This window comes from Antennarius striatus, chromosome 3, assembly GCF_040054535.1.
Source record: "Antennarius striatus isolate MH-2024 chromosome 3, ASM4005453v1, whole genome shotgun sequence".
Lineage (NCBI taxonomy): Eukaryota > Metazoa > Chordata > Actinopteri > Lophiiformes > Antennariidae > Antennarius > Antennarius striatus.
The window spans coordinates 5246091-5272432 of NC_090778.1; the positions used below are offsets into that span (position 1 = coordinate 5246091).

A 26342-nucleotide genomic window follows, 5' to 3' on the forward strand; every position below is an offset into this window, starting at 1 on the left:
AGTGACGTCACCAAACGGTGAACTTCAGGAAGTTGTAGTTTACAACTTGCAAATTTCCTACTTTCTTCAACGACAGACGTCAATTTTTTGTAAGTACAGTGTTTTAGCAAGTGTAATTAGCGATAGCTGTCGCGTCGGGTGACATTTTTAATTGTTTAATAATTAAAAGAGCTATCTTTTCTTTTTAAACTCAAATTTAGCGGAAGGAGCAGCTTCGTCATACATCACCAACTCGAGATGCTAGCCTCTAATCTGTTGACGGATTACGACCCCGAAGTCCACGATGACCAAACACAAAACGTGAGTGTTGGTACAACTTTTAGATTATGCTCTGCTATTTTGGAATGTTTGCTGTGTAACCAAAGGCCAATCGAATGTGTGTCGCTAAACTGACAACAGGGGTCAAGTAAATCGCCCTTCTCCCAGTAATACTGTATGTAAACAGTAATAACCTACGACACATCTCTCAATCCGACCTTAATCTTCATCCCCTGTGCGCTCCGACCAGCTGTGGTGGTCACTAAGACATTATTTATTTAATTGTGTTCGGGGATATGTTTGTTTTTATGTCTTAATAAGTGTGTAAACATTAAAAAAAGCACATTTGACAATGAGGTTCCATGAAACCGATCATGTAAATAGTAAAGTGATGGTGCTTACTTACTGGTGTTTACTTTTGTTATGGTTTCACACTCTGGGTGTTTTTCCTGCTTCCTCATTGTCACAGTGTCTTGGATTATGTTGACGCTTGAATAGAAAGATATATCTTTTAAAAGACCACTTGTGATGAAATTTGGGACTTTTTTCTTTGCACTTGAAACTAGCAAAAGAAGATTTACCTATTTAGACTGTGATGTCTTTCTCTGGAAGTGTAAAAAGGGCCACACTCATTATTTTTCTGTTTATTCACTGTAAATTTTCCACATACAAAGCTAATAATGGAATTTTTTCCCCCCAAAATTGAGTTGCTCAGGATACATTATGTTGTACTAAATCTTAACAATGTTATTTTCTTATAATACAAACTACAGTATCATTTCAACAGTACCTATTAATAAATACTAATAGAATTCTTATGGTTTAAAAAAAGGCATGAAATAGGTCTAAGCACTGAAGGTGATCTGAGAAGTTTAATGGTCATTAATTTTATTGATCAATAAAAATGTTTTTCGTATTTCATGAACGTCTTTCAACAGCTGTTGCTTCCTTAATTTTCATTTACACTGAAAAATAATTCTAATAAGCATTAGTGATCTGAGACAAACTCGGACCATTTTATTTTGTCAAAAAGTAAATAAGTAAAACAAAGTGATACAACCCTGATATTCTGAATTCTGGCCAAAAGTAAACTAGATTTACTGCCTTACTGTTTTGCAGTTTACATCCAGACATGTCTGTCCAGCGTCATGCAATATTAGTGGAGCAAGTAAGCTTGTATTTTAAGGGCATTTTGCATTTAATGGTTATACCACATAAACAAGGTTTCAATAAACTTAAACTTTAAACTAGAGTTTATGGCCAAGTTTACGTCACAGGTTGTGGGCATTAGATGATACAAATGGACCTCACATTTTGAGCCAGCTCAATTCAGTCTTTTCTGTTGTGATGAATGCAAGAATGAATGCCATTATAAATATTTCTTGAAAAGGAACAATTTTTCCAGTACTCGACTAGACCTCTTGTGAATGTCAAAATGTCTGATGGGGAAAAGTTATCTTCTTATCTTCAAAATAAACTATGTATTCTCTGCACACTATCTCCTTTTCATGTTGCATAGAGCAGACGCTTTGGGCCCATGAAACCTTCTGTTCTGTAGTATATCCTGGTATTTGCTTAATTAATTTTCTACAAGATACATGGCAGAATTTTTAAGACCAAGGTGACCTCATAAGAAAGTTGAAGGCTGAAGGTTTCACGAGGGAGAAATACAAATTTTCATGATATGGCAAGATTATGAAGGCCACTATTTTGTAGAATACCTAGTGTTTATTTTATAATCAAGCCTTACAGTGGTTTGAATTGAGAAACTGTAGAATGTGTGATTGCATCACCAGTGGGTCCCAGCTAGTGATTTTTTCTGATTAAAGCAAATCAGACCCAAATTATTAAGATGAGAAAATATTTTTTCTTGAAAAATCATGCCAAATCACGAACAACATATTTGAGTTTGCACAAATTTCTGTTTCAATAAATTTCAGTCACCTGAGCAGAGGAAGTGTAGAACAGCACTAAATGCAAACGGCAGCAGTTTAAATGAGCAATACCGCTGTGACAGTTGGATTAAAATTAATTGTGATTAAGATGTGTTTTTATTCTGGCCAAGAAAACTTGCAGTGGGTAGAAGTATTGGCCACAGCATGATGGCTCAGTGGAAAATATCTTTTCCACTGAAAAATGATGATTAAGTGTGATTTTATTCATTTACCGGCAATAAGCATGACGTATTGCTGTACTTTTCCACAAGGGGTGTTGGAATAGATTATTTTGTTAATGAAAGTATTGATTATTCTGATAAATAATCAAGAATCGAATAAGAAACATTGTGTGCTCAGCGGGTTTCTTATTGAACATGTTTCTCTGCAGTGCACTATAAATAGGTCTCTCAACAGTTCAAGAAAGACTGCTGTTGAATGATTAGGTGTCTTTGTTCACCGTCTTACGCAACATTATTAAATATAATTCAAGAACATTATCAATACAAGAAAAACTCATTTCTAGCATTCCAGTGCCACACAATACCATTCTTGCATTTAATGAAGAAACTTAGAAAACAGAAACATTGTCTCAGTTTGCAGTTTATGCATCACATTCATGTTATATCAACAATGGAAATGCAATGTACCATACCGTGGCATACAAAAAATACCCTCCGTATGAAACATGATAAGTTGTGTAGTTGTCTGGATTAAAACATGGAACTCAAATTTGTCAAGGAATCATGTGCAGTAATCAGTTTGCTTTTAGTGCTGATGAAGGGATGCACCCAATCATTTTATTAGACAACCAGAACAGTCAGCACTCATTATTAGCTTTTGATAGTCACAGCTCAAATGTGACAGTTTCTCCTCTCCAAAATGTTTTAGGTGGACAAATTCTTGCAGCAATTTCAGCTATCAGATGAGATCTTGATGGATGTGTCAATAAAGTTCCGACGAGAGATGGACAAAGGCCTGTGCAGAGACACCAACTCTACAGCTACAGTCAAGATGCTGCCCACATTTGTACGCTCCACTCCTGATGGAACAGGTAACAGTTCTTTTAATTGAGCTCTGTGTATACGCATCCAGAGCTTAAAGAAACACCCGCCACTGAGATGTTTGGTAGTGACGACATCTTTCTGACAGAATGAGGAGCAGTGATTTCACAGTTGGCATGTTCTTTTTCAAACATCATCTAGTATTATATACTAAATGTTTCATGGTATTTGCAATAGTCCCTTAAGTCCCTTACAACATTTTATAATCAAGGTTTCACTTCTCACTTCTAGGCCATATGAAATGTCTTGGCAGTAAATGGGGGTAGGGGTGGGGGTGGGGTTCGAGGGCGGGATTCCTCAAGGATTCGCACACAGAGTGGAGGTATGTAAAGAGGTGTGTAGGCTGTAGGTTTGGAATGAAACGTAGGTGTGCAATTTTTAAATCCTGTGCTAAACTGTCATGTACATGAGAATACATATGCTCAAGCACACTTTTGATCATGGCTAATCAACAGAAAATGATGGTCACCATTGTAATTATATAAATTCTATTCTATTCCATAAAAGAACTATTTTTCATAATCTTTCCGTCATTTGAGTTCTTTTCCAATCAGAAATGAAAATCTCAGATATGCTTTTGATCCAACGTTTTCAGTTAAAAGTTGTTCTTGTTTTTTTACCATTGCATCATTTATTGTTTATTATTGTTTTGGTTTTTTACTGTTGGCAAAGATGTAAAAAAATGTCTTGGTTTCTTTGAAATTGTGATTTTTTTTTCTAATCAATTTAGAGACATCACAAAAGTTTATTGATTAGCTGGTAAAATAGTTTGCAGAATAAAAGAAATCTCTCTACTATTGAATGTGCAGTTTTCTTAATGTACAGTTGGCATGCTGGCTTAATTAATACCAACCAGAGCTCTTTTCTTCTTTTCTAAAAGAACAAGGTGAATTCCTAGCTCTTGACCTTGGCGGATCCACCTTCAGGGTGCTCCTTGTGAAAGTAAAGGCTAACGGCGAGCAAAAGGTGGAGATGGAAAATCAGATTTATGCCATTCCTGAACATCTCATGAGGGGCAGTGGGACAGAGGTGAGAGGTGTTTTATACGACTAATCATACTGTACTAAAACAGCTCAGGACAAAGGTTTGTGCAGTATGTATGAAGGAGATCTGATACAATGGAGCTTTCGGATCATGGTGGCTTTAACTGATAGCAACCTGTCCGATATTGTGACAACATATTATTTAATTAGCTTACATAGTGTTTTTCTGTCAGATGAATATCAACATAATACAGTGATTAATAAACTAACAAGAAGAATTTCTTTAGAGGATTGTTGTAATTTGTCTTTCCACTCAGGTTTTAGCAGAGTACAGTTAGCTTTTGAAGCCTGACTTACTCTTAAGAAGCTTTATAATGCCTCTCATTCACACCTGACAGAATAGAGTTACTGAGTTCTTCCTCACAGGCTCAAGTCTCCCTTTAATAGTAAGTCCCCATATCATATGAAAAAACAAATTTGCTTTTGCACAAAAGTTTAGCTGTAGGCTCTGTGTAACACAGATAAGAAGGGAAATGTGAGCATATAATTATACAGTTTTTCAACTTCCGCTCAATCAAAGATAGCCCAATTTAAAATTTAACAAGAGCAACCACTTCATCAACACACACACACACACACACACACACACACACACACACACACACACACACACACACACACACACACACACACACACACACACACACACACACACACACACACACACACACACACACACATTCACATGCATGCCTTGGTTACTAACAGAATTGATCTGATCTCTCTATACAGTTATTTGACCATATTGCTGACTGTTTGGCTGATTTCATGGAGAAGATGGGTATAAAGGACAAAAAGCTTCCTCTGGGTTTTACTTTCTCTTTTCCTTGTCGTCAGACAAAGTTGGATGAGGTAATTATATGTTCTACTGTAAAGCATGTTTTAATCATTAGTCCTATAAACCTCACGGTGCAGGAAATATTATTTCAGTTTGTCAGTATTATATAAAGTACTTTTTTTTTGGATAACCTTTGACAAAATGACAACCCAGTTTTTTGAGTCATACAGTTGGGTTTTTAGTTCATCAAATTAGGCATAAGCACATTGGAATTTTGCAGGCAGTGTAAAAAACATGAAATAAGTAATTGTTTGTTGATCATAATTGATTTCAAAGGTTAAAATAATTAAGACCAGTGAAGCCTGTGCAAGGGGAACAGGATGATGACTCTGAAATGATAACAACAAAAGATTTTAGACAATAATTCAAAACACCTAAACTGTGTGAGAGAATGTCTGGCAATGTTTTCTATGCATTATAATCGTGATTCTGCTTTGATGATATCCCTTCAACCAGAGTTACCCCTAGATGAAGTAGAAATGTACTAATTTGGCTCTGATACAAACAAATGCATTTTGGATTTTAGCTGACAGTAAAGAATCAAACAGTATAAAGCAGTTATGTGTGGTTAATGAATCCTTTCTACCTGTCAGATCTGAGCAAGAGAACGTCAGATCAACCAACCAACTACATTAGTGTTGACATATAGGCTGCGGTCACATAGCTGATGGTCAAAAATATGGGAAGGAAAATAGTGTTGACCTTTACCAGTCTGTCAATGTTCCTATTCCATTCAGAGACTGTCCCATCCAAAATCACTGATTATGTCTTTTTTCCCTTTGCAGGGTATTTTGATGTCTTGGAACAAAGCCTTCAAGGCAAGTGGAGTTGAGGGAAAGGATGTGGTTAGCCTTCTGAAGGAATCAATTAAAAAACGAGGGGTAAGTCTACAATTATTAGTTTATGGTTCATGATGTGCCATTTTCAAACCTTTGCAAACATGCATGCATGCAAACTTTTTGTGCATACAGTTAAGGTAAATGCCATAAATAGAGCGTATTCCAAACTAGTTAAATTCTGTTTTCTGGGGCTGTCCTCCTTTTCATCACATTCCTCCTTCCCCTCAGCAATATTTTTTGTAAATTCAACTCTCATTTCCACTGTTATGCTGATGACATCCAGCTCTACGTCACCATTAAACGCTCGTCCACCCTTCCGCCCAACTTCCTCACTGATTGCATCTCTGAAATAAAAATCTGGTTCACCTTAAAATTCCTTAAATTAAACAGCAAGAAAATCGAGGTTCTCCCTATTGGCACCAAATCCTCCATTTCCAAAACTGACAGCTTTTCTCTTATAATCGATAATACACCGTTTCACCTTTTCCCTAGGTTAAGAGTGTGGATGTCATCCTTGACAGCGCATTATCCTTCCATTCACACATCAGCAACATCACCTGGTCATCACTTGACTCCGCCCCTCCCTCACGCCCTACATTGCCGCCATTCTCGTCCACAGTCTCGTCAATTCTCGTCTTGACTACTGCAATTCTCGCCTCTTCGGGATCCCTCACAAATCCCCCTACAAACTACTACTGGTTTAGAATTCAGTTGCCCGTATCATAACTCGAACCCCCTCAATTCACCACATCACTCCTGTCCTCCAACAGCTCCACTGGCCTCTGGTCTAGTTCCGAATTCATATCAAAATTATCCTCCTAACTTTCAAGGCCATCCCCAACCTCAACCGTCCATATTTGTCCCATCTGCTCCCTGTTACCACAGGTGCCCTTAAATAATTTTTTTTATTATTATTATTATTTTATTTATATAATTTGGTGCTGGAAGAAAGTTAGAAAACCTGGAGAAAATGCACGCACACACACACACACACACACACACACACACTCACACGCATATACACACATACACACAGCAAGGAGGGGGGTGGGGTTCAGCACCACCCACTTCACACGTTTGCTGTCCGAATAAAATATTTTAGTGGTCCCATGTAAAAAAAAAAAAAAAATTCTAAGATGCATTCAAAGCATCAAAACAAAACACAAATTGAATTTTTGTATTTCTAAATAGTTGTTTGTATTTATGATTTAGAAGTTCTGTTTCCAAATCTGTTTAATATTTCTTCTTTTTAAATTTCAATTAAAATTAATTCACATTACAGGACTTTGACACTGACATCATGGCTGTCATCAATGACACAGTGGGAACCATGATGACCTGTGGCTATGACGACCCTCACTGTGAAATCGGCCTCATTGTGGGTGAGTCCACAGTGAAAGTGTATTATTGAATATTCACGGCCAAGTAAAAGACTTGAAGGTATCACAAGGAGAGGATGACTCAATAACTTTAATAATTCATTACATAGTGCCGCACTTAACTGGAGGACATTACAGCAAATAAAACAATCACATTATTTTGAGTTTCCTAATAATCATTTTAAAACATGGTGTATATAGTCTTCACACAACAGTTACAAATGTGTATTAGCTAAACATATGCAAATATCCAAGCACTGTACAACAGGCAACACTAGTTGACATCCAGATCACATCCAAACTCAAGACTCATGGCCTAAAACACAATATCCCAACACAAATTGGGAAACCCCCCCGCGACCTGCGTTAGCGGATTAAGCGGGTTGGAAGATGAATGAATGAATGAATATTGGGAAACCCACCCAATTGTTCCCCAACATATTACAATATATATATAAAGGGCGTGCTAAAATTAAGGAAATGTTTTGGGTTGATTATTTCTTTGTTGTAGCAATGCTTCATGGCAAAAATCCACTATTGGAAAGGCTGTTTATTTTTCTGATTAAATGATGCCACACTTATAAGGAGCATGTGTTTGTGGGATGAGTAGCAGAGATTAATTTTTGATTGCTCATGAAAAATTTGCCAAATCTTTTCAACCAATGCCCAGCAACTTCATTTGTTTGTTTTTTATTATAGCTGTGGTTTGATTTTTGTGCTGACTCCCCTTCCTAAAGGTACGGGGACAAACGCCTGCTACATGGAGCAGATGAGAAACATTGAGCTGCTAGATGGTGATGAGGGGTGCATGTGTGTCAACACGGAGTGGGGTGCTTTTGGAGACGATGGTGTCCTGGAAGACCTCCGCACTGATATTGACCAGGAAATAGATGCAGGCTCTCTGAACCCTGGCAACCATCTGTGAGTGTCTTTTTGTAATTTTATCATTTAACTTCTGAGTTATAATTTTTACATTTTCTAGGAGAGGGAGTTTCTTTGTTGATACATTTATTTAAGTTTGCTTATCAAGCCTGCCTACTGGATTGAATTTAAAACCTGATTCATATATATTTTTTTGGTAAAAAAAGATGTGTACGTATCAATAAATGCAGGATTTATTTATTATAGGTTTGAGAAAATGATAAGCAGCTTGTACATGGGAGAATTGGTACGTCTTATCCTAGTGAGGATGACCAAACAGCAGCTACTGTTCCAGGGCAAGACTTCAGCAAAACTCCTTACCACTGGAGGCATCAGCACCAACTACATCTATGCCATTGAAAGTGACAAGTTAGTGTGTGTGTGTGTGTTTATGTGCAAGTGTTTGTGAGTGTGCCCTCTGCGTGTGTGCCCTCTGTGTGTGTGTGTGTGTGTGTGTGTGTGTGTGTGTGTGTGTGTGTGTGTGTGTGTGTGTGTGTGTGTGTGTGTTCATTGTGGATTCAATTGAACAGTGTTAATGAAAGTGTATGAAAGAGATACATATATTCTTGTTTTTAATTGCTAATAGAGTACAAGAATCAGATGTCTGGAACACAGCAGTTCAGGACTGAAGACGTTTCTTGGAAGATGGGCAAAATGTCTTCGAGCTTTCCCTATCAGTTCAGTTTAATTTATTCAACACAGAGTCCTAGGAAATGTTACTGTAGATGTTGGAAGACTTTTTCTTTCACATCAGAACTTGTTTGTTTTTTTTATGAGAAAAAATGGAAAAGTATGTGTGAGATGGTTAAGAGTAATTCAAACGTAAGATAACATATCTTTTATTTGTCCCACAGGGGTGAACTTTATTTGGTTTACATAGGTATGATCTATAATCTTTAATCAAGGAATCTACTATAATCATGAATACTAAGATAGTTTGAATGAGTGCAACAACTCTGAACACTTTCAAAACATTTATGCAAAGCACTTGTGTATAAGTAATGATGCCACAGCAGCAGTAAATAACATTCTACTATAAATCTGTTAAAAAGGCTTAGAATTGTTTCAGTCAGTGAGTCAATAAATTTGATTTCTGCTTTACTTGTAGCGTCGATGAAGGTATGGCGGTCACTGAAAAGGTGCTCCTGAGCCTGGATCTGGAGCCATCTATCCAAGACTGCATAGCCACCCGGAGGGTATGTCAGATAGTTTCTACACGTGCTGCACATTTATGTGCAGCAGCCCTTGGAGCAGTGCTACGCCAGATTCGTGATAACAAAGCAGCTGAGAAGCTGCGTGCCACTGTGGGAGTAGACGGGTCTGTGTACAAGAATCATCCACAGTAAGTGTTCTTGAACATCATTACAATACTGTAAACATAATAGTCCTTAGTTCGTAAACAGACGTGAAGTGAGCTGAAGTAAAGACTTGTTGCCATGGCATCACCTGGCCAGACCACTCGGTGCTTTTTCCTGAACCTCAGATGCAATCTACTTTGTGATTTGTGTTTATTAAGGTGGCGACAGTGTTGCAAATTTATATCCTCACTGAACAGAAGAGTGGCAAAACTTAGTGGAATAAGATTAGGCTTCAGCTCCCCTCGACCCACCACAGCGGATGAAGCAGTTGACAATGAATGAATGATTGAACTTAATCCAGTTTATGTCAATTGTTGCAAAAAGCTGTCTCATGTATGGCATGTAGTCAAACAAAATGGAATAGCACCAGGAAGCAAAACATCAGAAGATTCTGAGTAAATATCATATTGGATGATGTAAGGAGGATGGGAGCCAGATTCTTTTGGGATCTACAGAAAAAGATTGGGAATCAGTGACAAATCTCCCAAATCCTCAACCTTATAAAATTTATCAAAAAAATTAAAAAAACAAACTAAATTAGGGTATCCAAATTAGTCGGTGTTTAAAAATTGCTGTCTTCTAAATTTTAATAGCATTTTACTGAACCATTCCACTGGTCCCTGCCTGTCCGTTTGCGTGTTGAACACTTGTTACTGTCACATGTTGTGCTTACTTGCCCCGTTTCAACCAGAAAATTGATATTTGTGCTAAATAGATTTGTAGTTTTTTGGTCAGCATTTGTCCTTTTCTATCCTGTTCTTAAAACACGATACCTTTGTCAAACCGGAGTTGTCACATAAATAGAAGAATGTCTAATTAACTTTTATGCAGGAAATAACACTTAACAATCCTTTACTCATGAGAAAGCATTTGGTCACGCCTCTTTTAATGTCTTAAAACCTGTTACAGTTGATTATAGACGTTAATGTACAATCACATAGACTGTGTGAATGTTGACAAGAAACAGATGTTTATACCTTTAACTTGTCTTGCAATACAAAAGGGTTAACAAATTGATATTAAAACAGCACAGACACTATTAATGTTTTGTTTTCAGGTTTTCCAGGAGGCTCCAGAAGATGGTTCATCGCCTTGTGCCAGACTGTGATGTACGTTTTTTACAGTCACAGTGTGGCAGTGGGAAAGGTGCGGCCATGGTAACGGCGGTAGCCTACCGTCTTGTTGCTCAAAATGCTGCGCGTCAGCGTATCATCAATAACCTGATATTGACAAGTGAACAGCTGCAGGAGGTGAAAAAACGAATCAGCGAAGGAATAGTTCAAGGCCTGTCAAAGAAAAGCCATGAGGAGGCAAGCATTAAGATGCTTCCTACTTACGTCACATCCACACCAGATGGAACAGGTAGCTTTAATTGAGAAATCATTTTTTCCACTGGGTGTAGCTTTAACATTTTAATGTATGTCATTTCTAATTTCCTCATCATCCTCATCAGAGCATGGTGACTTCCTTGCTTTGGACCTTGGGGGATCCAACTTCCGAGTGCTGTTGGTGCAAGTTCATGGTGGAAGGAAACACAAAGTAAATATGCACCAAAAGATCTACAATATACCACAAGAGACCATGCATGGCAAAGGGGAAGAGGTAAAGAATCACTTTTTTTAAAGTGCTGTAGAATTTCACATGACAATGATAAAAGTAACCAGAAATATGTCATTGATACTTATCTGCAATGTTTATGAAGGTATATAATCTCTTATAATGTGTCAACCTGATCTCCCAAAACACTAAAATCACTATGTTAATGTTTTGTTTTTTTCCAATTTAATATTTATCTATTATAATCTCTAATATACCAGCTTTTTGACCACATTGTAAGCTGCATCTCTGACTTTCTGGAATACGTGGGCATGAGAGGAGCATCCTTACCAATGGGGTTTACATTCTCCTTCCCATGTCGGCAACTCAAACTTGATCAGGTAATGTTTGACTCCAAAAGGACACCTCGGGAGGTGAACGGGCACCTCCCACTGCCAGTTCACATTCCAAATGTTTTGGCCCGCATAGATCTCGAACCAGCCACCCTCCGGTCCTCAGCTCAAGACTTAGTGGACTGAGCTACTGCCGCCCTGAGTTTCATCTGAATGTCAGAAAGAATATTTGTTCCCAGGCCTGCAGGACTTTCTCTTTGTCTCACAAATTTTTACTGTACTGAATTTTAATAAAGACCAAAGCCTACACTGGTTTGCTTTGAAATAATAGCCGTAGTCAGAAGCATCAAGACTAAAAGTAAATAGACAAAATGTAAGTAAATGAAGAAAACATGAATGAACATTTTTTCGCTACAAATTTATGGGTGGAGAGCATCATTTAGCCTCTTTTTTGAAAATGATTCCTAAATATTGAAATTTAATTATAAAGGTTATATTCAGTCTTCATAAGCACAGCTGTGTATGTGTTACAGTACAGAAGGGAAACAATCTTCTTTTTTTAAAGAAAACTTAAACTTATAATTTTCTCCACATAGTACAACTGCTTTTTTAATTGCGGCTTTTAAAGTTCTTGAAAGTTAACATTTTATCATTTGTCAATTATAATGTATCGTTGATTATAAAAAGTAAGTCACAGCAGTTACATCCACTTATGTCTCAGTAGTTTTTGTATACAAATAGTCACACGCTTCTTTCTTTCTTTCAGGGCATTCTTCTGAAGTGGACAAAGGGCTTTAAGGCCAGTGGATGTGAAGGACAGGATGTTATTACATTACTTAAAGATGCCGTTCGCCGTAGACAGGTTGGTATATACATATCCCAAATACATTGTCAGAATATCAGAAATACTTGGTGTGATAATTGATCCTTTAATGACCCCTGTAGGGAATTGGTTATTGACTTGAAAAGGTCTATTTAGCTGATTAACGTCGTTCACCATCGTAACCACCAAACTTAAGGTTATTTTGATTACCGCTTTTAATATTCACACACGTATATATACTGTATATAGTACCCTTACACACACACAGAGAGACACACACGCATACACACACGCACACACAAGGGGCCTGTAGACATGCAGATAATGGGAATTAGAGTGGTGGGCAGCTCTCATGTGGGGCGCACCATGAGCAACTTTTAAGGGTATGGTGCCTTGCTCAGGGACGCCTCAGCAGTTCTCAAGAGGTGAACAGGCACCTCCCACTGCCAGTTCACAATCTAAATGTTTTGGCCCACACAGGTCTTGAGCTGGAGACCCTCAGGTCCCCCAGTCCAAGACTTAGTGGACTGAGCTGCTGCCACCCCCAAATTTTAGAATTTAATATGTGTACCCACAAAGTTGTAGCTTTGTGGGTACAACTTTGTGCGTAAACATATTACCCACAAATATGTGTACCACGCTTGTATATTCTGTACACAAATGACTGCAGAAGCCAATGTGGCGACAGACGCATTATTAAATTTGCAGATGATTCTGTTATTGTCAGTCTTCTCAGTGATGGTGAGGTCAGCCACGACCAATGGTAGATGACTGTTTCCTGGTGTGGAGAGACATTTCTACAGCTAAGACCAAAAACATGGGCATTGATTTCAGACGATTTCCACTTCCTCCTTAGAGTAGTGTCATAAATGATCAGACAGTCGAATTGGTAACCACATATAAATATCTTGGTAACATTTTTGACAATCGATTGAAATTTGATTGTATTACTAAAGTATTGTGTAAGAAAGGCCAGCAAGCGCCTCTTCTGCTTAAGGAAGATAGTCAAATTTCAGGTGGATAAGTCACTGAGATTGTATTCTACAGGGCTTTCACAGTCTAATTTTCTTTGCTGTCATCTGTTGGTATAGTAACTTTGGTGCTATGCACAAAAATGCCCATAACAGCATTGTGTGTGTGTGTGTGTGTGGGGCGGGGGGGCAGCAAGATTGTTGGGGTAAAACTAATGAGCAAGTGCTCAAGAAGTCAACATCCATCAAAGCAGGCAGCTGCCACCCCCGAAATTTGGATACAGTACTGCCTTCAAGCCAATTATAACCCCCCTGGAGCTAAAAACTCCAGGGAGGTTATAATTGTGATACCTCTTATTTTTTATTTAAATTTTTCAATGCTGCAATTTTGATCTTGGGATTTTGTTTTTATCTTTGTTCATGTTAATGTACATTTGATGTGTTTTTACAGTTTTTTATTATCTGTTGTGTCAAGAATTTCCCAGTTTAGGACATGTAAATAAAATAAACTTAAAGAAACTTGAAAAAGTCTGTATAGTTGACAAATGTCATTCACCACCGTAACCACCAACCAAAAGCTCATCAAATATTTAAGGACAACATTATTATTTGTATGTCATCTTACATTAGGACAGTGCCTCTCAAATGTTTTCAGAAAGAAAAAAATATTTTGCGCTGATTTCCATTTTAACAGATTTCCATATTGGACAGGATTATTGCTTGTATGTGAAAAGATTGTATATATTTGTCTTTTTATGTTTCAAATGAAGTGACAGCTGTAAATGTATACATTACTTCCAGGAATTTGACTTGAACTTTGTGGCAGTGGTTAATGACACAGTTGGAACCATGATGACCTGTGGCTATGAGGACCCCAACTGTGAGGTGGGGCTTATTGTAGGTAAGATTGTCTACATCCACCTTTCTCTGTAGCAACTAATACCTTTAGTCTCTGCCTCTGTTCCATTGATCCACTTCTGTGTCAGTGGTAGTCATGACAATGCATCTGTACAATCATCCATCTTTTGTGAATGCAATGTCCCATGAAGACCTGGTGGGAACATCTTCAAATATAACATTAATGTAGGCTGGACTCAAAGATGTGGTGATTACATGGTGATGCTTCAAGGTCAGGGCCATTGTGAGAAGCCTTATGGTGTGAGAAACCTTATGGCACAGTCCAATGAGATAAAATGATGAAGTGATGACATTTTCTGTTCAACTTCAACGTGACAGGATGTTCTTCAGAAAAAATTTCAGTCCATTACACATTAATATATTTCCGGAGCAAAAGGGGAGATTGAGACCATATTTCATCTTTTATCTGGTGCTGATTTATAAGAACAAACCATGGGTGCCTAGAATGAAACTGGCAGTGTCAGATTGTGCATTTCACACCTAGGCCTTCAGTGATGTTGTACTTAGTCAAACTATAATAAATACTAGGACTGTCACTTTAACGCGTTAATTAGATTAATTATTTACGCTGCAAATTAACGCACTATCAAAATTAACGCAATTAATCACGAGTGGCAAGTCAATGCGCAAGCATTTTCAATTTGGCCCAGTGAGGGACCCGTAGTCTGCAGTGACGTTACTTCCTACCTGTACCACTAGTCAAAAGCAGGGTGACTGACAACAGAGATGGATGCGACACAGGTGAGTGAGGCAAGCCTGCTCGGACTTTTGGGTGGAAGATTATTTATAAAAAGAACAAAGACGGGAGTATCAACAAAAACGCAGTGATTCTGCGCTGCCAATCCGCACTTTAGACGCGTCCATCAGTCTGTCCCAGGGCAGACTGACGCTACACACGTAGCTTACCATCACCAAGTATGAATGAGGAATGAATGAATAATGGATACGATGTAAAGCGTCTGAGTGTCCAGAAAAGCGCTATACAAATTTAATCCATTATTATTATTAATATTATTATTATTTATACCTCTTGTAAAAGGGAATTTTCATATCACCAAAGCAACTCTAGCCTAACGTATCATTTAAATGCAAAACATGTCAAGAACACAGAGTTGAACGTTAGCTTTCCCCTTCAAAGGAAAAGCCTGTTGGCATCATGCTATTTAGTTGCCTTATTTAGAGGAATGTTATACTATTCATTTTGAATTGCTGTACTGAGTCAGGTTTAGTATTCATTTTCATTGAGAGTCTGCTTCTGTGCCTATTTGAGACTCAGCCTTATTTTATTTCTGAATTTTACTTATTTTATTTAACTGTATTTGTATTTCATTTTTGAGAAATGCACTTGGCCTAATTGGTTTGCTGATGTGCTTGACCTTTTTTCTTCTGAATTTCATTTATAAAGCACACTTAACTAATAAAAATGCTGATTTAAAATCTTCTCTTCTTGGTCCATTCTATTGATTAGTCATGCAGTACAATTTTGTAATATCCTAGAATTCAAATTCTTTATTTGGGGGCCTTTAGCAGGTATGAGATTAAAATGCGATTAATTAGATTAATAAATGACAAATCCTGTAATTAGATTTTTTTTTTTTTAATCACCTGACAGCACTAATAAATACATCCCATAATACTGTAAGCAGCTCCCATCACTGCCACCAATGTAACATTCGAGGACTGAGGCGTTTATAACATCTCTCAAATACGAAAAAACTGGCGCTTTTGGAGAGGCTAAACTTGGCGAACACATTTTTTTTTATAGATGTCACACGAATATGTCACAGAACAACTCACTGCTGCACCATCATAACTGTGCCACAACATTCATATTCCTCAAGAAAAGAAAAAAGTAAGAGCGGTAATGTCATCAGCTGACTGACCACTAGATTTATCCTCATATATGACTGGGCTTGCACTAGGAGGTAGTATGACTAAGCCACTGTGGCTCAGTGTAAAAGCATTGAGTAAGCCACAAAAAGCAACATTCTGTGTCCAAGACAGCGGCACAGTGCGCTGACGACCAACGCTTTTCGCGGGGGGGGGGGTACCTCCCACAGGAGGGGTACGGGGGGCCTCCCCCGGGAAATTTTTTAGAAAATGGGGTTGTTTTCCTGCATTCTGAGGACAAAATCTTCTGTTCAGTTTACCTACAAAAGTACACTAAAGTCAACAGTTCAAGATTAACTATCTTTATTTCTGTCCTACTTTATGCAGGTATGAATGTGAGATTCAACAATTGAAAACTTGCATTCACTATGTGAAGATACAGTCATACAAAATATTACTCAATGTTTACTTGTAAATTTTACCTGGACTAGAAGACATTTAACTTTCACCACCACCAACACCATTGGTATGCCATAGTTTAGTTTTTCTTTTAAGTTCGATAACATGATTTTTCTTTTCAATTTAAAAAGGCATGAAAAGTAGCAAGCAAGGTGAATACACATTTACATACATTGCTGGTTATTCCTGCCGGTCATAGGTATCAAAAGTCTAAGACTACAAACAAGTATTGATAATATCTTTCATTTACCTTCTGATCGGTCTGTCACCACTCCTACCCCCTCTCAGCATTCACCTTTTGTTGTTTAATTAGGATTTTAACACAAACTCTACTATATAACACTGCATTCTTAATTTCTTTCGATCGATCGTCTTCGCCTTGTCGTACACCAATTCGTGGGTTTAGCTTGTAAAAAAGAATCTTCTTGTTTTTCATTGGATGAAAGGAGGTCATGACCCGAGTGCATATTTAATGATCGGTAGCGTTCGGGTCACTTTGTCTATTTCCGTCGGCATGCGCCGACGGAAATAGGGGGAGCACCCAGGGAGCCAGTGTGTAGGGGTGGGCCATACCGGGAATTTTGTTATTGATCCGATACCAAGTAAATACAGGGTAGTATCGGCCGATACCGATACGATACCTATACTTTTTGCTTGGAAATGTCAAGATCATTGAATAATTGACCCCCCCCATGAATTAGTTTGTTATAATTGTGATAAACACAGCACAAAGATTTTAGGCAATACAAATTTTTCATTTTTTATTAAATAACTACAGTGCAATAAAAAATACTTCTACTACAACAACTGTTTCAGAACAAGAGTCAAGAGAGTCAAACCAAAAAAAGTAGCATTGTAACATAATGTTATTCCAGGCGTTAACGTTTGTTTAACACTTTAATGTACATGGTTCACAATAAGTTAGAGATAATGAGAGACTCATTTGTGGGGTAATAAATATTACACTAATGAAAATGGTGTTTCTTCTCATTCACTTGTATTTATATCATTACAATAATTCAGACCAAATAGGAAAGCAGTCACTTAAATAACAATATCAATAACATATTGTGAACCTTGTATTTTTATCTGATTACTTTGGTAATAGAATTAATCAATAGATTAATCGATTCCTTGGGTAATGGATAGCTGTAGCCCTTAGTAAAACAAGATTTTTTTCAACTGGTTGAACATATAACCATGGAACCAATCTCCTAAAATTAATACCCAATTACATTGTGAAAAACAGATTACATTGGTCTTGTTGATTTTTTGGCTGAAAAGCCTCTGCCAGAGTCCATTGTCTCTGTCCGGAGGATGCAGCAGGCCAGTGGCCAGGTAGGGGGAGGGGCTAAAGGTGTGCCTGAGTCACTCAGGCCCCGTCCGCAGGATGACGAATTTTTTTGAAAATGCAACTTTTTAAAAACGCATCAAAAATGATTCACGTCCACACGACAGCGTTTTAAAAAAATCTCAGTCCACACGTAAACGCACCAGTGCGTTTTCGACGACGGCTATAAGCATGCCAAACCATGTGGTGGCAGTATTGAGTGAAATTTTATCCAATAGGAATCCTCCGTGTTTTGTTGTCACAACACACAGGCCCATAAATATGACGTCACAGAGGTTTTCATCGCAGGCAAGACGTCAGCGTTTTTAAAAAGTTGCGGATACACCATCCACACGACAACGCAGACCCAGCGATTTAAAAAAAAATCCACCTAGGCCAGCGTATTTGAAAAGTTGCGTTTTCGTTCCGTATATCTGCTTGGTTGTGTGGACGGAAGGCGTAAACGCAACAAAAAAGTTGCGTTTTAAAAAAATCCGTCATCGTGTGGACGGGGCCTCAGAGAGTAGCAGGGGGCGCTAGGCGAGAGAGAGAGGGGGGTGCGCTATTTGCGCAGAGAAGCGGCGCTTTGAGGAATTTGGTGGAGGAGCAAAGTATCGATCCCAGGACAGTATCGATCCGATCCAAGTACTTGCTTAGTATCGATAATATCAACATTTGGATCGATCCGCCCACCCCTGCTGCTGTGGGTCTGGCCGCTGGAGCGTCATGTCTGTCAGGGGGCTGCTGGCTTCCGATGGGTCGTCGTTGGTCCAGCGAAGCGGCGGAAAACAGAAAGACGCATTTTGGTTTTGAAACGGTGTCGGAAGAGGAGAAGGCGCAGAGAGTGTATAAGGTGTTTGAAAATGTGTCGCCGATGGAAATAGCGGCGCTAGCGAGAGAAAAAGTTTGTTATCGCTCGGGGATTTTCGCGAGTCCAGAAAAGTTGTGCGTTTTTTTTCCAAAAAATAAGAACGCCACTGTGGCTACACAAGCTGAAAAATCTTATAGCCAATCTGGAATTTACTTTGCCAATGGCCACGTGGTGAATGGCTAGCCAGGCCCAGTATGACAAAACGCTCTTTGATACCTGATTCCGTAACACAGCGCGAGACAAGAGCGAGCTGTGCGGCGTTACCTACGTCTCTTGTCTCATCTATCATTACAGAATCAAAAAGCGCTTGTTTGATTTCTGTTTTCACCTCTTCTCCAATCACTTGTGAAATATAGTAATCTCACGCTTATTCTTCACTACATTGCAGATTTTTAGTAGGTAGTCATGTGATACTGTACACGTATGCTGTTGGCTGAAAGCGTCCATGTGTGCACTATATTCCGAGACTCACAGTTCCTCCTGCAACTTTTTTTTAATACAAAAGTGTTTTAAATAGTCTGTGATAACCTGTGTTGTTCTGTTGTGTTTGTGTGGCCTTGAGTTGGCCTATGTGTGTGTTCTTTATGTGTTCGAGAGACTGAGAAGGGGAGTGCGAGTGGGAGATTGCTGTTAAGGCTGGATGCTAAATAAAGACTGTTCAAGGAACATCTTGTGCGTCATCCTTGCCTAGCATAAGAAACACCAGGGTTGTTGCAAGTCTATAAGAGGGTGGGAAAAGGTAATATAGATGTAAGGTGGTTTAATATAAGTATGGGGAGGGCTTGTAGGAGCAAAAAGAAAATCTGCCTTTTTTTTTTTTTAAATTAAAAAAAAGAAAAGAAAGTAGTTTTCTCCACTAAAGCTCTCCTTTCTAACCATAACCCAACTCTTGTGATCTATGTAGGGCTGCCTTCTAAGAAGTGAGTATCCAATCATAGGACACGTAAATGTCAGGTCAACGTCAGGCCATCTAGAAGGCCTTACAAAAGGGGAGATTGAGACCCAAAACCTAACACTCTTGTTAGGTTTGATGATTCTGAGTTTCAGGTGATCTAAAAGTCAACACAGAATATCTCTCGTTGGAAATCATTGAAGACATACAGTAAATGTCAGAAAGGTAGTAACCAGTTCAAAGTACTCGATACATGTATAATATGTAAATGTAAAATGCATCTTGAGTGTTGTGTGACATATCCGTAAGGCAGTAATTCCATTTAAATGTTAAAATCAGCAAAGAGTTCATTCCTTTTGGGTAAAACAGACTGCCTTGCTGCATGCATAAATGGACTTTTATATTTTTACTCAGGCACCGGGACCAACGTCTGCTACATGGAAGAAATGCGGAACATTGAACTGGTGGAGGGTGATGATGGTCGTATGTGCGTCAACATGGAATGGGGAGCATTTGGTGACAACGGCGAACTTGATGATTTCTGCACCGGGTTTGATCACATTGTTGATGACTGCTCCAACAACCCTGGAAAACAAAGGTATTGGACTGATTATTTATGGTATACGTATAGATTATGCTCTTAGTGCAGTTTGACAGTTTGGGGTTTTACTTTAGGGGTAGAAAAATTTAGGTGAAAATAAAGCATTAGGAGGCTACCCAAGGGGGAAATTGTATGGCTTAACCACCACTTTGGTAAGAGGATACGGTGCACTGGTTACCTAGAATGTGACTTTGTTAAAGGGATCCTATTACGAAAACAAGTTTTTTTCAGCTATCTCTCAAGAAAAACATCCAAGAGTCTAAAGATGACCCAATTTTTATGTTCCTGCTTACGGTGTGTCCTCAATGTCATATCAAACATGTGGAGTGTGCTCAGGCATAGCTGATCAGATTGAGAAAGAGTAGAATAAATTGTCAAAGTTTACTTCAGGTTCAAAATGGTGAAAGTGAAAAAATAACAGTTACATTTCCCACACTGAGAAGGGGAACAACACTGTCTCACTGATAAAAACCTGGTACTCTCGAAGACCCTTATGGAATAAGGTCTTCACTGATGCACCAAAATAACAAAATGTGAATGGAAAAGAAAATGGTGTTGGATAAAATGAAGATGACGAACAGGGACTATTATTATGTGATATGTTGTATGACAGCACAAGGGCGCATTGGGTAACGCTGTCGCCTCACATTAAGAGGTTGCAGATTCAAATCCATGTTGTGCCAATTTTGTATGTTCTCCTCCTGCAGCTTAGGTGAGTTGATCACCCCAAAAAGGGCCTAATTAACACTCAGTCACTCCTGCATCTGATTGGTGGTTTAGATTTAGGATTTAGAGTCTTTTTACCAATAATCTTCCATGTGTGCTACTGCCAGGAAATAGAGACAGTTTGTCAAAATATGACTAAAAGTTATTTTTATATATGCAGTAATCCCTCGTTACTCACAGTTAATGTGTTCCAGGAACGACCCGCGAAAAACGAAGTTCTGCGATATAGCGACAAAGTATTTATTCTATTATTTATGGTATTTTAAATGTCTATAAACCCTCCACATACTGATATTAAACCACTTTATATCTGTATTACCATTTCCCACACTCTTAGAGACTGTTTAAAACACTTTTGTATCAAATTGTTTCTTTAATACATGAGACTCATGGATGCTGTCAGGCATTAGCATGCGCGTACAATATCACATGACCACTTAAAAAAATCCGCAATGTAGTGAAGCTGCGCATATTGGAAGTGCAAATCCACGAGAGCCAAAAAAAACACTTTGACAGTCCGTTCTGTATTTTTGTTCGTACAGATTTGACTCATACATGATAAACTAGTTATTTATGTCACAGAGAAGCATACACAGTAGACGAGGTGAGTATTTGACTTAAGTGAATCATTTATTTTTTGAGTGCTTTGGAATGCTTTCGATAACAGTAACTGCAGAATGATGCACTCCATCACGTCAGATTCTCCAAAACAGCACAAAGGTTTCTAATTACACCAGGAAACGTCAGATTTTTAGCAAGTCATCTTTGACAAACATAAATAAATGTATGTGCATAATACTGCACATACTTACATACATATATACATACACACACACTGATAATATAGTTATCATAATAAATTTATTTTCTTTCAACTTCTAGGATTCTTCTTCTGCGGAACATTGGCTGTTCGGAATACACACACTTGCCTGTACCTGTGGTAATAGGTGTCAGACATTCTGGGCTGACACTATCAGAACCACAAAAGAATGTACCGTATTTTCCGCACTATAAGGCACACCTAATAGCCTAAAATTTTCTCATAAACCCGTAGTGCGCCTTATAATCCCATGCGTCTTATATATGGGTTAATATTAATATTGGTTAAAAACATGATCGCTGAAAAAAAGCCGGCAGTCTGGCCGCCAGTCATGCCGCACTCCGCCACCAGAGGAGCTCCCTTGCAAGGCACTCAGGCCCATGCCCCCTAACAACGGTAGTCAAGGGGTGTCACCGAAGTCCCGTCTCTGAGCTGCTCTCAGACGGTAGAGCAGAGTGTAGGAGCACCGGTGATGACGTATTAAAACATAAGGAACTTTCAACAATTCTATTAATAAAGTTTGACTGACTGACTGATCTCAGTATTTCCTAACTATTTGGTGTCGGAAATAACCCACTTTAAACTTATTTGGTCTAAAAAATGCCATTGTGCTGTCATCTGGAATCTAGTGACAGTCCATTCTATTAGACTGTGGAAACACACGGAGAAACTGGCATAAAGGTGAATGAAAGACCCTCAAAGCTGAACTTCCAGCCTTTTCTGAAATTTCAAGAGCAGAGTCACTGCTAGACAAAGGTGCCAACGGGTGTGCTGCAATTGATTTACAAATGTAGTTAATAGCTCTGGGCTAGCGGCTGAGGGGCGAATTCAGGCTTGTGTGATTCACGGCGGTGAGACACCGACGTTAAAGTCAGTTCTAGGAGTAAAACAGCGTCATATTTGCCAGTAAATTAGCAGCCTGACATTAAGAAACACATGTATAGTATAATCACTCATATTATTCTGAGGTTATAGTCCTTCCTTCTGGATGTGACCACCAGTTTTCACCAGCATTGCATCTTTTCTGGCAATGCATTATGGGAAAAATCTTTTAAAATATCACACTAAACACAAATTGTAATTATGAGAAATCCATGTCCTGCCACTCATTTGCTGGAGACGAGGGGTGGAGGTTCAGATTTGGCGCTTTTTTACCGTGTCAAGAGATTTAATCAATGCATGTTAGCAACTGAACAAAAAAGCTATTAGAGACATCCACGAGGGTTGTGGTGCATGGGAATGTGTCCAGTGGGACGTTTTATCAAGTTGTTTCAAGTAGGTCTGGTTCGTCAAAAAAACAACTTCCAGACCAGTACTGGTATATTCTGTGTCATTTGGCTCAGTTAAATATTGTTATTATCGACAAGTTATACACTGAGTTTTGACTGAGTGAAATGCAAATTATATGTTCTGCACTAATGGTCTCCCTTTTAAAAGACATTCTATTACAGGGGACTTCCTGAGAAAACAATCATTTGTGTTTTTTGTTTTCAAATTGAACGTCTATTTGGTTAGGGACGTTGCAGATGAACGTTTTCAAGGCACAACTCAGAAACTGTTTCTGGAAAATTTGAATGTTATAGGACAGAGATATTATCAGTGGTCACAGTTAAATGCAGCACCAGTCACGCCTGCTGAATTTTTATTCAATTTAAACCAATCAGTCATAATTTGACTGCCAGTCCAGCTTTATTTACTTTCTCAACATTCATACCTGATCATTATGCAACAGACCATATAATACTTTTGTAGTTGTATGTATGTTTTGTATTTGTAAACATTTCTTCTACTTGTTTGTCTTTTTCTCTGAGATATGAGAAGATGATCAGCGGCATGTACCTGGGGGAGATAGTGAGGAATGTGCTGATTGATTTTACGACTAAGGGCCTGCTGTTCAGAGGCAAAATGTCTGAGAGACTCAAGACGAGGGGCATCTTTGAGACAAAGTTTTTATCACAGATTGAAAGGTGAGTGTAAAATATGCAAAGAGATAAGAAACAGCTGAAATTAAGCTCCTGCATTCTGTCAAAAATGCCCTCATAAGATAAACCCTGCCAGAACAGTAAATTAAGTTGATGTACAGCATAAAACATTTATTACCTGGTTTAACAGTGTTCTTGTCTACTTGTATAACTTGCCTGTAACAAACTCTGTTTTTAGGTGTTTCTAAAGCATTGCTTTTCTGATTTCTAACTCTTATGATTTCCTGTGTTCCAAAAGCGACCGTCTGGCTATGCGCCAGGTTCGCTCCATCCTGCAACACCTGGGCCTCACCGGCTCCACGTGTGACGACAGTGTCTTGGTGAAGGAGGTTTGTCGTGTTGTTTCCAGGCGTGCAGCTCAGCTATGTGGGGCTGGTTTAGCTGCTGTGGTCGACAAGATACGAGAGAACCGCAACCTCAATCAAATTTCCATCACTGTAGGCGTGGATGGAACCCTTTATAAAACACACCCTCAGTAAGGAGCACTCATATCCTAAGAGAAATGCCTTCTCTATTAATCCATAGCCATGAGAATACCCACAAGCATCTTGAAGGAACCAAATTTATGTTTTTTCATATTTATTCACATTTGTGGAAGAATATTAAATATCAGAGCACATTTTCACTCCTCTCTTCATTACTACTTTTTTAAGGGATGTAAAGATAGGAGATCATTTTGAAGCCATATTGAGTTTGGTTGAGGTGCTGTTTGGTTAGACAGACACAAAACCTGAGGCTGAGGTGGCTGAGTATATGATGGATTAGATCTGATGATGGACTGAGCTCAAGCTCCATCAGTCAGGATGGAGTATGGGCTCTTACATGTAAGAGTCTGTTTGACTGCTGCTAAGATGCTTAAAGGCCTGTCATTAGAAGCTTTACTTGTAGTCAGTGACAGATTTTCGTTATGTGGCTGATTTCTGGAAGATCAATGATCAACATCATATTAAATGCTTTGGTTTAAGAATGGGATGCAGCTGAAGGTCTTATGTGTGCGAAGGCAAGTGAGCAAATCCTTGTTACGTGGGTATATAGCTGTAGTGTAATACAGCAGTGAGAGAAGTTTTTTTAAAATTGAAAGTTCAGATTCTTTCAACAAATGCTTTATAAGAGAGTGTTTGGGAATTCTTCTGATTTTTATGACTGAACTTTTTTATTTTATTTCCCTCCCTCACTAAAGTTTCTCCAGGATCATGCAAGAGACGTTGAAGAACTTGGCCCCACAGTGTGAGGTGACATTTCAGAAGTCAGAGGATGGAAGCGGGAAAGGAGCAGCCCTGATCACAGCAGTGGCATGCAGGATCAAAAGTGAAGGGCAGCACTGAATCCTCAGAACAATGTTGAACAGGTCAGCCAGTTAACACAGCTGATTTGTTTGATTTACCTGGTTATCAAAATAATGCATCGACTTGAGAATAGGTCTTTAGTACTAGAATAATTATTTTGTGCAGTGACCGAGTGTGAAAATGAGATTTTGTTTTGTCTTTTAAGAAGTAGTAGTGTTGTGTGTTGTCATTACTGAGGAAAGTAGTAGTTTGACTTCTGAAATTACAACCAGATGATTTGCACCTTTCATAAAATGTGACTGTTGGAACATACAGTATAAGTCTCATTTCACATTGACACACAATTTATTGCACCCTCAAGCCCTCTGGGTTCCTCAAAGTTGGTACATTTTGTAATGATGCACATGATCTATCTTGCCTTTCTAAACATTTACAGAAGCAAAGTTTAGGAAACGTTACCTATTCATTGTGCCATTATTGCAAGAGTCTTACAATAAAGATCAAATAAAAAGACATGTAATGAAAGACTCCCAACAATTTTGAATCCGTCACAGGAACGTGAAAAAGTTGAATCTGATTCTAAAAGTAGAACAGATTTTCATTTTAGAAAATACATTTATTTATTCAACTTTTACAGCTATAGATGGACAAGTTAAAAAAGGACTTAGTTTAATAGCAATAGTAGGATTCTGATTCTGATTCATTCATCTCTTTACCTTCATAAATTAATAACAAGAGAAAGAAAATACTCTTTATGCTGTAACTCTTAATAAAGCATAGAACTTTATACCATCATATTGATTATTGGGGATTTGTGTCTACCAATGTTCTTTATGAAGTACAGGATAGACTACTTGGAGGAGGAAAGAGAACTCAACATTAAAATCTCTCCAAAAACAGTGGGTAACTATCATTCTTATCCAGATAATGACCACAAAAGCACAGTCAGAGAGACTTTGCTGGAAGAACTTAAGGAAGTCCATTTTGAACCAAAAACTACATTTTAACAAAATTAAACTTCAGAAGAGAATTGTGAGGTATATTTATGATTATAGAAACATGTGACACCTGAAAGTGTGTTAAATGTAAATTCTACGTACTTGTGAATCAAAGTTTGTACAACTAGCAATCATGAGCGACTTCCGGGATAATTGTGACCTGAATATTCACTGTGTTGTAAAGTGTGAGAATAAATATTTATGAGAAAGGAAACCTGGTTTCTTGTACAGCAGTTGGTACTTTCAGGAGTTGATACGGTATGTCTGATACTGGACTGAACTTAAACCCCTGAGATAAGTTAACAAAACTAA

At 38.3% G+C, this 26342-nt stretch overlaps 1 protein-coding gene across 1 annotated transcript; it reads left to right on the forward strand.

Moving 5' to 3' along the window:
• On the forward strand, window positions 1-26244 carry hk2 (hexokinase 2). Its single transcript, XM_068311967.1, has 19 exons — window positions 1-89; window positions 201-300; window positions 3084-3246; window positions 4137-4285; window positions 5032-5151; window positions 5923-6018; window positions 7259-7358; window positions 8093-8276; window positions 8484-8645; window positions 9385-9618; window positions 10692-10996; window positions 11088-11236; window positions 11452-11571; window positions 12290-12385; window positions 14119-14218; window positions 20032-20215; window positions 23576-23731; window positions 23985-24221; window positions 24927-26244. The coding sequence occupies exons 2-19, from the start codon at window positions 238-240 to the stop codon at window positions 25069-25071; spliced, it is 2763 nt and encodes a 920-aa protein (XP_068168068.1). The 5' UTR covers window positions 1-89; window positions 201-237; the 3' UTR covers window positions 25072-26244.
• Window positions 26245-26342: the final 98 nt, after the last annotated feature.